Source organism: Lontra canadensis, unplaced genomic scaffold (assembly GCF_010015895.1).
Source record: "Lontra canadensis isolate GAN:19392208 unplaced genomic scaffold, GSC_riverotter_1.0 scaffold3, whole genome shotgun sequence".
Lineage (NCBI taxonomy): Eukaryota > Metazoa > Chordata > Mammalia > Carnivora > Mustelidae > Lontra > Lontra canadensis.
In genome coordinates, this window is record NW_022630997.1 from 29,412,802 (window position 1) to 29,425,569 (window position 12,768).

The 12,768-nt window shown below is 55.0% G+C and overlaps 1 protein-coding gene across 2 annotated transcripts in view; it reads right to left on the bottom strand.

The window, feature by feature from the left end:
- Positions 1-11,220, bottom strand: part of CHAT (choline O-acetyltransferase) — a 48,118-nt gene extending 36,898 nt beyond the window's left edge. Inside the window, exons 1-7 of one of the 2 annotated variants that reach the window (XM_032877763.1) lie at positions 11,151-11,220; positions 9,166-9,268; positions 6,820-7,008; positions 5,870-5,988; positions 4,383-4,436; positions 2,545-2,725; positions 302-479 (exon numbers count right to left, since the gene is read on the bottom strand). In XM_032877763.1, the coding sequence (XP_032733654.1) occupies positions 302-479; positions 2,545-2,725; positions 4,383-4,436; positions 5,870-5,988; positions 6,820-7,008; positions 9,166-9,231 (787 nt within the window). In that variant the 5' untranslated portion in view covers positions 9,232-9,268; positions 11,151-11,220. Of the gene's footprint in view, positions 1-301; positions 480-2,544; positions 2,726-4,382; positions 4,437-5,869; positions 5,989-6,819; positions 7,012-9,165; positions 9,269-11,150 lie in introns of both variants that reach the window. The other variant, XM_032877755.1, reaches the window with a different exon arrangement.
- Between the last annotated feature and the right edge of the window lie 1,548 nt (positions 11,221-12,768).

Here is a 12,768-nt window from a genome sequence, read left to right on the forward strand (position 1 = left end):
TAGCCAGCCTTCCTCCAGCTCAAAACCTTCCCTCCCTCAATATTCCCAGACATCCCAGGATTTCAGCGCTAATCATCCAGGAAGCTAGAACATTGCCGGATGAAATATGAGGGTACAAAAGGAGCTGTCAGCCCCTGGGTGCCTCAGCCCACGTGCTGTTGGGTCCTGAGTTGGAGGGAGGCCTGAGCTCTCCATGCTATGGCGAATGGAGATGAGGCATGGTGCCCGACCCTGGAGGAAGGAAAGCCAATGGGCATGAGGATGAGATGAGCGTGGAGACGCACTGGGCACTGCTGCTAACCTTTCACGAGGACTGTCCTGGCCTCAGCCCACTCGCTCCTCCCTTCTGACGTCAGCAGGCCGATTGGAGGCAAGCGTTCATCCTCGTTGGAAGCCATTTTGACTATCTTTCTCAACTGAGTGAACAGATCCCCCTCACTGAGACGGCGGAAATTAATGACAACATCCAAGACAAAGAACTGTGGGGGAAACAGGTCAAACACATCACTCATGGCAGCCAGCCCAAGGCGAAGGGCCTTCACTGAGCCTTCACATGTGAGCACAGGTGGGGGATACTCGGGCCCAGGGATCTCAAGGTACGTGATGGCTCTGAACAGTCACAAGTTGGGGACCCAGCCAATGCTGTCAGCTGTGCTGGACTCCAAGCTTCCCCAAATCAAAGAAGGCAGATTAAACTTAGCTCAAATAAAACTTCCTTCTGTGGTTCTTACTTCGTGTGGGGAATCAGGTATAAATTTGCACCATTGCTGTTGGAGGGCAGTGTCTGTCCAAACTATAAACGTGTGTTCCTTATGATTCAGCAATTACTCCTCTATATGCATATTTTAGACTAAGGCTTGGAGAAACATATACTCTTGCACCTCGAAGATAAGTGAAAGAGTGTGCATATAAGCCATATTTGCCATAGCAACATGGTAGAGGGTGCCCAAGTGTTTTCCAGTAGGGGAATAGCTAAGTCAAATGTAGCACCTTTGTCTAGTGCACGTCCACTCAGCAGTTAACGGGAATGAACTAGCTCTAGATACGGCTACAGGGACAGATCTCAAACACAACGGAAGCAGAGGAAAAAAAGGCAAGTCATCAAATAATATGCAGAGGAAGATTAAAATGAAAAACAACATGCAAAAGTTCTATCCCTATATGTGTACATATATATGTGTACATGCGTGTGTTCTGAGGGAGGTGTGTGAGCTATCATTTAGTAGCTCTGAAGCTGAAGTCTTGGGCTTCATGAAAGGTCTTATTCCAGCCCCAAGTTGTGATCCCTTTTCTGCCAGTTGATATGAGAACCTGGTCTCAGGCCCTGAGCATCATATGCATGGCCTGGTCCAGGGCAGGGGCCCTGAGGGCGTTTCTGGAATGGACGAATACTGCAGCACGTGGGGGCTGGGAAATGCTAGTTTGATGTTTTAATGAAGATGGAGAAAAGTTCTTGTCTGTGGCCAAACTGCCAGGTGGGCTTCTGGTGGGAAGAGCCAACCTAGGATGGCAGACTTTCCCTGAGCTCCTATCAATGACTGCAAATGTCAGGGGAGCCCAAGAGAAAACATGGTGGCATGAATAGCTGGGGGATCTCTGGGTAGGTGTTAAACTTGGGTTTTAGCAAAAAACAACAATAACAAATGAACAAAGAAAACACACCAAAAACCAACAACACGAAATAAAAAACCCACCAAAACCCAAAACCAAAGCAAAGCAAAGCAAAACAAACAAACAAACAACAACAACAAAACAAACAACCCAAGACCAAAAAGTAAAACAAACCCACACCAAAAAACCTCACAAAAATCCCAAACCAAAAAACCCTAAAACAGCTTTTTGTCAGATGAAATAATTAGGGGGAGGCTCAGCATAGAATCTATAGAGAGCCTGGTGGGCACTGGTAAGGGGCCAAGGGTCCTTATGCTCAGCCTGTCCCCTGGGTCCTCACGGGCCCTTGTGGGCTCCCAGAAGCCAGTGTGAAGTCGTGAGCTACTAGGAGGTGGGGCATAAGCAGGGGACACTGGTGAGGTCTCCGAGGCCTTCTCAGCCTTGGACAGGCTGCTCAGCTCTTTGGTCATATGGGATTCCAAGCCCTTCTGCGAGTCACTATAGAATCAGGCAGGATGAATACATGTAAGCGGCGAGCTTACAGCCTAGACATGGAGGTCTGGACAGTCAGTCTGTAAAGCTGTCCATCTGTCTGCATGTGGTCTCCAGGAAGGCCACCGCCTGGGTGACTCATGAGGAGTGGCTGAGGCCCTGCTGGGTCTCATGAAGGCCCCACCGTCCATCCAGACCAGCCGACCTGGCTGGTCAGGGCCAAAACGGGAGCCCATGGAAGTCATTCTCAATCGATGACTCTCCTCATTCTTAAAATCCAACTCAAGGGAGAGAAGTGGGACTGACTAGGAGTCAAGAGAACCTACTCTGTCCTAGCTCACTGTGTGCCTCTGAGAGGAGGCTGAGCACCCTTGGTGAAGTCGGACTGGTACTCCTGTGCCCTCCCCAGCTGGAGAGGCTGCAGCAGAGAGGGCCACTTACCTGGTTGCAGCAGGCCACGATGACGTGCTCTGGCTCGGGCATGACACTGCTCTTCTGGGCCACCAGTGTGTCCTGGGTGTGGCCAGGGAGCCGGTAGGAGGAGAAGAGCCCATAGTATTGCTTCATACAGAGTGGCTGCCCTGACAGCTGGCCCTTGGCACAGTCGGTGGGGATGGAGTGGCTGGAGAGCAGGGAGGGAGGAAGGGGTTGGAATTGGTGCTATTTGACTCGATTCGGCAAAGCAGGGCACAAAACCCAGAACTGCATTACGATGGCCATCAAGCAGCTGGGTTCCCCACTCTTTGAAGTAGTGGGGTGCCCTATTTCCATGGCCCATGGAGAGACCCTTGGGGTTTTCTGAAACCTCCGACTGTCTCCTTCACCCCTGCCTTGGGCACTACATATACAGAACTTGTGTTTCAGTCCTCACGCCTTCACATGTGCTGATCTTGCTTAGCCTGCCTTCACCCCACCCCTGTGTTCAACGAATTTGTTTGGAAAACTCCTTCCACCCCTTCAAGAGCCTACTCTTCCATCACCTCTTCCAGAAGCCTTCTCTGAGTTCATGGTAGAAAGTCCTTTCTCTCCTGTGGTCTCACCACATCTTGTGTCCATCCTGATTCCCTCCCTTCGCCTCTCGTCCACCACTTCCTCCCCCTCCTCCTCCCCTCCTCCCTTTCTCTCTCTCCTTCCTTCCTCCATCCCTCTCTCCCCTCTCTTCCTTCTTTCTCTATCTCCCCTTCTTTCCTTCTGTTCCATCTTTCCTTCCTTCCTCCCTCCGTCCTCCACTTCCCTTCCATCCTCTTCTTCCTTCTCTCTCTGTCTCTTCACCCTCTCTCCTTCCCTCCTCCCCTTCAGGCAACAAACTGAGCACTCCTTTGTGCCAGGCACCTTTCTGGGATCTGGGGTTATAGTGGCAAACAAAACATGAGTGTCCTGTTCTAATGGGGCACAGGTCCTGGGTTGTGTAGGTAAAGCATAGACAACAAGCAACGAGCTGATAAATGGGAGGGTTTCAGGGTGACAAGGACCAGCCATGTGAGCTGAGCCCTGAGGGTAAGAGGCAGCCGTGAGATTAGCTGGGGCAGAGGGAAGGTGGGGTGTCCCCTGACCCTGCTGCTTGAAGTACAGGCACCGCACTGAACTGTGGGAGTCAGTGGGAGCTCTCAGAAACTTTTATTATAGCAATTTGACTGTGGAATTTTTTTGTCAAGTCTAAAATAAAAATAAAATACATGGTTGTGTATTTTGTACCTTTTTGTTCTGCAAATTCATTTTTGTAGTGTTTTACATTTTATAAAATTAAAAAATACATTCGTCCTTCACCATGGATCATCCGGGAACAAGTGTCCAGGCTGGGGAGGAAACCAGTGAGGTTGAAGCCAGGTGCATGGGCTCAGTGTGGGGAGACGTTCCCCCAGCTGGCAACTAACAAGGCTGAACCCACCGTCACCTGGCTCCCGCTCCCAGGACTACTTCTCTGCCTTCTCCTGGATTCCCTAAATTCCTGATACACATAACAATGTGGGTGTGTGTGTGTGGGGGGGGGGTGCAACTTAAAGAGATTATGGAGGGACAGGGCTCACCCTAGGAAAAGGACCCATTAATGGTCGGGTCAGCTGGGGTAAAAGTTATTCTGATGCTGGAGGAGTTGGGGTGGGGGTGTGGAGGAGGGGTGGTAATGCACCTGCTCTATGACAGGAGCCGGGAGCACAGAGCTGGAAAAGACAAGGTCTTGGCCCTCTGGGAGCTCCTTGGCTAGTGTGGCAGGGAGACATATGACTCAGCAGGCTGTGCTAAATCAGGGCACTGCCCTCCCCAGGCTGGCCCCATCCTACCTGTCCAGCAGGGTCTTGTAGTGGAGCACACCAGAGATGAGGTTGGCTGCAAACCTGCAGAGAGAGCAGGCCTGAGGTTGTCCTCTTAGGGGCCCAGGCTCCTTCCCACTATCCAACCTTCCATTCCTTCCACTGCACAGCCCACCTCTCAAGCTCAAGGACCACCCCCCACCACAGCTGCCATCACACTGCCAGTCCTTCAAAAGCCTTGGATTAAAATGGTCCTGTGGGGATAACGGATAATTGGGAGGAGAGGATACTTGAAGGTGAATGAGGAGGAGAAGGGAGAGGAAGCTGGGAGGGGCCAAAGAGTAGGCAGGAGAAGGCTGGATGGTCAGGGGTAGGGTTCTCCCTAGGAAAGGACTGTGCTGGGCCTAGACTAGGCCAGGAACCCAGGTTTGGGGAAGTCCAGTCTCCTGGGGGAAGTCAATAATTTGGTCCTCTTAGTGGTAATGAAAATGGAAGGGGGTGCTGGAAGGCGGGGTGGGGGGGACATCATCAGAGATCATGCCACAGGACTGTGTCATCTCAACTGTCCATGGATGAGGACCCTGGCTTGATTGCATCAGGAAGAAAATGCCCCCTTGGATGCAGTTTGAGAACTGTTTTCAGAAGCTGTTCGTCCATCTATCTACACACTTTCTTCTGCCCCCCCACCCCCGGAGGTCTGGGCTACAGGCTGCCTGGCCAGCAGCTCAGTGGGGGCTAGTCCTGGTGGGGAAGGAGGGGATGGGGGGGGTCTTCTGAGCATCGCTGAGCCTTGCCTATAGGCCCAGGTAGGCCCTGCCTCTTTTGTTTGTTGGTTGGTTTTTTTTTTTTCCTCCTCTCTGAACCGTGGCCCTGCTGGGCCACATTGGGTGTGGCTCAAAGCGACTCCTGTCCAGAGGCCCTTCCTCCCAGCCACATCCCTGTGCAAATGCTCGCCTACCCCGCCCCCCAGCAACATCGGTGGGCCCAGAGGCCGTTCCAGTGGTTCAGTGAGCCCTGAAATTACAGCAGATGGTAGAGGCTCTTGTGGTGGCAGCTGGCAGGAAGGAACCGTTTCCACCCCCTTGGAGCCTCTGTTTAGAGCTAGGGGCTAGTGGGGGGTTCAGCGGAGCTCCTCTCAGACAGCCTGGGGCAGTGTGTCCCAGGGCCAAGTGCAAGCCTCAAGTCCTGGAGGGGTCAGAGGGCACACACCTCCTTCCAGGGCCTCAGCCAGGGCAAGAATGCCATCGAAACACCAGGGGGTGGGGCGACCACAGCCTCCACTACTGTCCACTGCATCCCAAATAAATATGTTCTGAGGAAGACCTTGTGTTTGTCCCTCACAGAGCAGCCTCATCTAACCTACTTCCCGGACCCATGGCCCGGACGGTCTCTGTCTTGGGCGCTTTGGGCCTCAGAGAGCTCAGCCAGGGCACAAGCCTCCACCTTTCCTTCCTGGTCCTGAGGCCGGGCTCCAGGCAGACTCTCCGGCTGTGAGCCCAGGAGCACCGTGGCCTCACCTCAGCTGGTCGTTCGTGTCTGGGAAGTGTTGCTGGGTGAAGATCACGGCTGGGCTGGAGTTCACGGGCAAGGCCAGGCGGTTGTTGAGATACATGTCATTCAGCCAGTACTCAGACACCTGTTGGGGAGAACAGAAGCGGCGCCATTACCCCCAGTGGCCATACCCCTCTGCACAGGGTCACCTTGCCTGTGGAGAGCACCTATCCCATCCTGGCAGCCCCACGGAATGATTGGGACACTTTGTTGGATCACGTGCTTCATTCCTTCGTTCCACAAATACACCCTGAGCCCCAGTTACCTGCTGGGGCCTGTGTGCTCTCCAGTCCCCCATGACTGACCTCCATCTTTGCCCCATACCTTCCCTCTCTTCCATCCCAATTTCCTATTCTGGGTGTTTGGTACTTCATTCTTGTCCCCTGCCTATCCTTATGTGTGTCCTGTTTCTGATTTTTTCCCCTTCTTTGCTTCCCTGAACTTACTACTACCTTCTGCTGCCACATTCCTGTCTGCCATCCTTGTCCCCCATCTGTTTCCATCTCTGTACCCTGTCTTTCCCTACTGCCCCATTTATATCCCCTGTGGCCCCACCTGTCCCCATCCCTTTCCCCATCTGTCCTCTATCCTTGTCCCTGTCTGTCCCCCCATCCCTGACTCCCATTGTTTTCCATCTCTATACCCTCTCTCTCCCCGTCACCTCATCTCTATTCCCATCTGCCCCCGCTTGATCCCCATCCCTATCTCCCATCCCACATCCTGTCTGTCCCTCATTTTTGCCCTTGCTGTCCCCTTGTTTCTCCTCTCTTCCCTATCCCCCCATCTGTCCCATCTTTGTTACCTACCTGCCCCTCATCCAAACCCGCCTCCATGTCTGCTCCCTGCCCCCCACCCTGTGGATTCCTTGTCTGCGTTGCCCCCTTTCTGCAGTCTGCCCCCTCTCAACAACTCTTACCCAATTGGCTGTCTTCTTCTGTCGTTCCAGGAGCTTCTGCTGAAGGGTCTCCCCAAGGCCACCTGGGGCCCCAAACTGCTGCACGATGGCTTGACTCCTCCTAAACTGTTCCTCAGGTACCAGATGCTGCATGCATCGCAGGTAAGTGGCGAGGGTCTGCTGCAGTGGGGGCACTGGAAGTTTGGGCAACTCCTAGAAGAGAGAGTTGACAGGCACTTGTTATGCCGGATCTTATGTGGGGTCCATAAGACTGTGCCCGTCCCCAGATTGGTCCCTGGAGTGTGTCTCCATCTGTTCCTATCCTTGTTCCCCATCTTGGGTCTTGCCTATTTCCAGGACCCAGCTCAGCGGAATTCTGACCTTAGAAATCTTCTGTTTGTTTTTTCTGATATCCCAGGCCTGCCCCCAGGAGGGGATAAAGTGTAGAGGAAAAGACCCTGATGTTGGCACCAGACACACCTGGGTTCATGCATTGAACCTGATGCTGACAAGCTGTGTGATCATAAGCAAACCCCCTCACCTCTGTGCCTCAGTGTCCTCCCCTGTAAAATGGGGGTAATAGCTTCTACCTCTTATCAGATCAAACAGATCCTACATGAAAGTGCTTTTAAACCACAAAGAATGGGTGTAAGGTAAAAGAGATCCGTTATTCATATTGGCTGCTGGTCACCATTAATTTAGGAATTGTTCCCAGCTGGGGCTTCAGAAGCTAGTTCATCTCTGGACCCAAAGGGTATAACACTGAAGGAGAGATTGGCTCCTTTTTCCATCCCCTCCTTTCCCTTCTTCCTCACTGAGCTAGTCACAGCCACAAACCATGACTTTTCATAGTACCGATTTGAGTTCACAAAGTTGGTGGTAGGGGGGCCACATTCTTTCAGGGGTTTTTCCCTTTGGGGTGGTGGGGTAAGGCTGTGGAGTAAAGGGACCCACTGAAAGCTTGCCTGTGCTTTGGTCCTGCGGCTGTCTGGGCTGGAGCCCTCCCCAGAGCTGCCCTGGGCAGACAGGGACTGAGTGTGGGAGCCTGTGCTGATGAATGAATGGGAGTCTTTGCCTGCCTAATCCTGTCTTGAGAGCTCACTGCCCTAGGGGGAGGGAGGAGGGTGTCAGTGCCAACTGTAGGCTGCTCCTACCCCAGGGAATGCTCGAGGACAAGGGTGCCCTGGACAGCATTCTAGGCTGCTCCGCCCACTTCAAGAGAGCCATGTCGGGGCCCCTCCCCCAGCTGCTCTGGTTCCCTCTTCCTTCTCTTGGGGTCTATGACGGGCAAGTGGGCAGGCACCTGCAGGAAGCCCAGTCCAGCTGGTGGCCTTGCCAAGAGTATCAGGAGGCCTGACTGGAGCCCCTACTAGAATCAGGCCACCCTTCCTCAGGGCTCTGACAGTGTGCTGGGACTCAGTCATGGGGAATCAGTGGTGGTGGGTAAAATGGGACAAGGCAGGAAATCTCGGCTCACGTGTCTCAGCCCTATGGGGCTCCTCCCCAGACTATCCTGGGCTTTCTGGACAGGGACATGTACTAATGAGGACATTAATTTGGACACTCGGTTCTCAAGTCAGTACACATTTCACAGGCAGTGCATGTGAGCCAGGCCCTCGACTAGACTTAGGAACAATGGAGAAAGAAGGGCTGCTCTCAAGGAAGCCCCAGTCTAGTGCGAGGAACATGCCATGGCATGTTCAGCAACAGAGCTGTCTGTCAGCTGGAACAGTCAGGACAATGTGGTGAGCAATTTCATGCGGAGAAGCCAAAAAGTTCTGATTAGGTTCCAAATGAGTTCCCGGAAAAAGACGTGGCACGAAGACAAATGTAGCCAAGGGGCCAACACCTCAATGACCTGCAGATTAGACGGGGTGCTCCACTACCTAGGAAGGTGGGGACGGAGGATGCCTGCCTAAGGAGGGGCGGCACTGTCTTCAGCCGGTGGGGAAGATTGTGCCTAAGCCTCCAGGACTGAATGAGGGCTGGGATATGACAAGGATTAGAGAGTTCAGTCTTAGCCTAAGGCAACTCCACTGGGCTCAAAGCCTTTGCAAGTGAAACTTGGGGAGAGGGAAAAGCCTTGGGAATAGAGTACCTGACCCGGGTCACGGGCTCTTCCTGGCCTTGGGAGTTAGGAAGCATGGCTGTCAGCAATTCTTCAGCACCCCCTGAAGCCACTCCCCACCCCTCCAGGCTCTCCCAGGCTCAGGGCAGGACTGCAGCCTGGGCTTCATGTCCAGCAGAGGGCAGGGCTGGTCGCCAGGCAAGTGCTCAGGGCCAGTCCCATACAGGACTATTCTGGAAGCAAGGATAGGTGAGTGGGGAAGAGTAGGGATAAGGGACAGGACTCCAAAAGTAACTCACAGGCTCCTCCTCAGTGCTGGGAGTTTTTGCTGCCATCTTTTGGGGAACTTTTTCCAGTATGGGCATCGTGGTGACTCCTGGCAAGGGAAGCAGAGGTGCAGACCTGGGGACCAAGAAGCAGGGAGGCATCAAAGAACTTCCACAAAGAACAGCCACAAAGAACTGCCACGGACCCTTCACCTCCCAGAGCCCGATATTCCACCCCTCCCTGGGAGGAGACCAGAGCTGGACGTGGGGCCCAATTACACCAGGCCTCCTTATAGAGCTGGTCCCAACCTCCCAACTTCCAGACCAACACCCCTTACCACAGTGTCCTTTCTGAGTCCCCAGATGGGATAGAGAGAGGTCTACAGCAAGCCTTTAGCTGACATCTGTTCCATAAGACTGTCCCCCAGGCTCAACTGACCACCCCAGGCCAGAGTGGGAAAGAGCAAGTTTGGGCAGGCTCACTCCAAATCATAAGGGGTCATTGGCAGTGTACTCGCTTTGTTCCTTCCTGAGATCCAACAGATATATATTTTGTTGATTAAAATCTCTCCTAGTAGACTGTGAGCTTCTCCCATTGTGCTCAGTGCTTCATCTCTGGGACCCAGCTGGGTGATGAGCATGGAGTAGGATCAGGGCTGGGGAACTGAATAAAAGGAATGCATGCATTTTTTATTTACAGTAGAAGTGACCGGGAGGTGGGGAGCAGCCGCAGGACAAGTGACCAGGACAACAGGGGCAGAGGCCCATTTTTAAGACCATTCTCTACGCTCAGCGCCCCCCTAAGCAGAGCCTCAGAGCCACACACCCATGCTTTTTCACTTACCCATCCTCTATTCTCTCCTAAGAGCCTAAAACTCATGTTTAGCTCATGTGATCCCCCACCCCAAACAAGCACAGCGCAGGTGGGGGCTAGGCTCCAGGCACAGATGACCCAAGGACAGAGCATTCAGAAAGATGGATGAAAAAGGCTCAGGAATGGGGGAGCCTGGGGCTGTCCGGCAGCACTAGGCAGAGAATACAGAACCCACACTAACTCTGTGCCAGGATGCTCTGGTCTAGGTGGCCCCCAGAGCTGTTGAATAGCATGGTAGCTGCCCTGACATCCTGCAAAATGGAAGCAGGGGACATCCAAGTTAGGGTCCTGCAGGGCTGCAGAGTTCTGAAAGGACAGTGAAGGCAAGGTCCATTTGGTAAAGGCCCTTTTGCAGCTGGAAACCCTGTATCTTTGAGAGGTGTGAGATTGGAAAGGGATGGCTTCCTGGGGACCAAATGGGAGGGCCTGGTGTCCTCGGGGCTGCTTTTCCTCCCTGGCCCATGGGCCGGCAATTAAGAGGCGTATGCCTATCCGAACGCGTATCTTTCTGTCTATCTTTACTTGGTGCCCTCCAATGCATGCTGCCACCAGCCTAGCTTCCGAAGGCTGCCAGGAGAGGGTCTCCGCTCTGCCCCAGGCTCCCAACCCCAGCTCCGCCCCCGCAACACAGGCGGTCCCTGCTCTCTAGGGACTCCCTGGGACCCAGCTCACACATGCCACCTGCGGCTGCTCCCCACCTCCCGCCTCCGCGAAGGTCGGGGTCGCACCCGCAATTCAAAGGGGTCCGCGTGAGCCCTGGCAACGCCATGGCTGGGCACAGAAAGTGCAGACCTTGGCATTTAGCACACGGGGATCCAGGAGAATAGAGAAGCGAGGATACGCACGTGGAGCCGCGGAGCCTGATGGTCAAGCCTCTCCCAGCCCTTTCCCCTTAACTTCTGAAGGTCCTGCTCCCTCCCGGTCCGCCTGCCTCCACTCTCGATGCGCAAGCGCCAGAGCGGTGGAATCCAACAGTCTCCCGGAGGTTCCCCGACGGCCGCTTCAGTTCAGGACTCGGGAAAATCCCGGGGATCCTGGCGCCTCTGGATCCGCGCGCCCTCCCTAGACGGAGCCTTCCTCCACCGCCCTCGGCTCCCTGAGCTCTGTTCCCTGCGCCGCGCTCCTCCAGCCCAGCCCCTCTCACCTGCCCTCCTCGGTTCTGCCGCGTTGGCCGCAGCTCCACCGCACCAGGCAAGACTGGGGGCGGGAGTGTGAGCCGGAAGGGATCCAGGGGCGCGTCAGCAGTACGGCGGTGGGGGCCTCTGTCCGCGGTAGAGACTCCGACGTCGCCGGGTCCCCGCGGCCTCCCTACTGGCTGCCGGCGGACCGGCCGTGCCTGTGATCTCCCTCCCACTGTTCCTCCTCCCTCCCCTTTTTCCTTTTCCCTCCCTCCCTCAGCCCCACCCTGTCTCTCTCGCTCTCAATCTTCGTCCCCACCCCCGCCGCCACCTGCAGCGATCCCACCTCCCGGACCCCTGCCCCGGCTCGGACGGCTTCCCAGACGAGTTTGTGTCAGGGCGGCGGAATCCAGGCCCGAGATTGCCCCACCCATGCCCACTGGTCCCCTGACCAGCCTTCCCCAGTCCAGGCGCTCCCCCAGCTCCATTATGCTAGCCCCGGCTGCGTCCCCACAACCCTGGAAAGGGTTGGGTCCGGGGAAATCTGGGCCCTCCCCGCCGTCTAGGCCAGGCTCAAATCAAACCACAACTCCTTTCAAAATGATAATGAAAATAATAATAATAATAATAATAATAACAACCCTGTTTATTGATCACTGCAGGTTCTCCGTCCTTTTCTATCTCCACTCCATCCTTGCTGGCACTATGGGGCGTGGGGGGGGGGAGTGGAGATAACAGACCTGGGGATGCTTAAAGACCACGCAGCCAGAGGCAGACACTCCTCCCAGACAAAGCACTCCTCCCCCCATCCCCACCCCAGATATAGATCCTTACACACCACCACACAAAGACAGATCCACAAAGACAGACCCTGCCCAGACAAACCCACACACACAGCCCAACACGCAGAGTGGGGACAGACGAGCACGCACCAGCAGTGAAGACGCTTACAGGCATTGTTTAATACACAGGCATACCCCAACTCCGCTGCCCCTCTGTACCAGAACTGGAGGGCTCTTCGGCCTCCATCAGGCCGCAGGCTCCAGGACTGGGAGTGGCCTGCAAACCCCGGCTGGCAGGTCCGGAGACTCAGGTGGGGAGACTTCCGACAGCCTTGGCCAGATGCTTCCCCCAAGGCCGGGGTAAGGGTGGGGTAAAGAGGGTGGGGGGTTGGCACCAGCTCCTACATTGGCACCCTCTTCAGTTATGACTCAGAGCCGCACAGGCAGGACACAGCAGACACATCAACTGTTCCCCTGCTCCTCGAAGGGAAGAGCGTAGCTATCTATCGAACACACTTGACTGAGACCTCTGTCCGGAACAGCTCGGCCACTACTCCTCACCCGGAGCCGCGGCGGGCGGGGATGCCGGGCTCGAAGGGAGCCCACGCCCGGCGCTTCAGAGCTCCAAGGCTGACACAGGGAGTGTCCTCAAGGGGCGGGACCTAGCGTACCCGGAGGGAGCGGGTCCTCAGGCTCCCCGGGGCAGCCCCCTGGGGCGCTGCTTTGGGGCTGGAAGGAAGGGGCTGTCGCGGACTGAAGGGAGTCGTGTGCTACAGGGTGTATGGGAGCCTTTGCTGGATTTGCTTTTTTTCGTATCTCCTCTGCCACAGGCTTCCCGAGAGCTGTCAGGCTAGACCTGGAT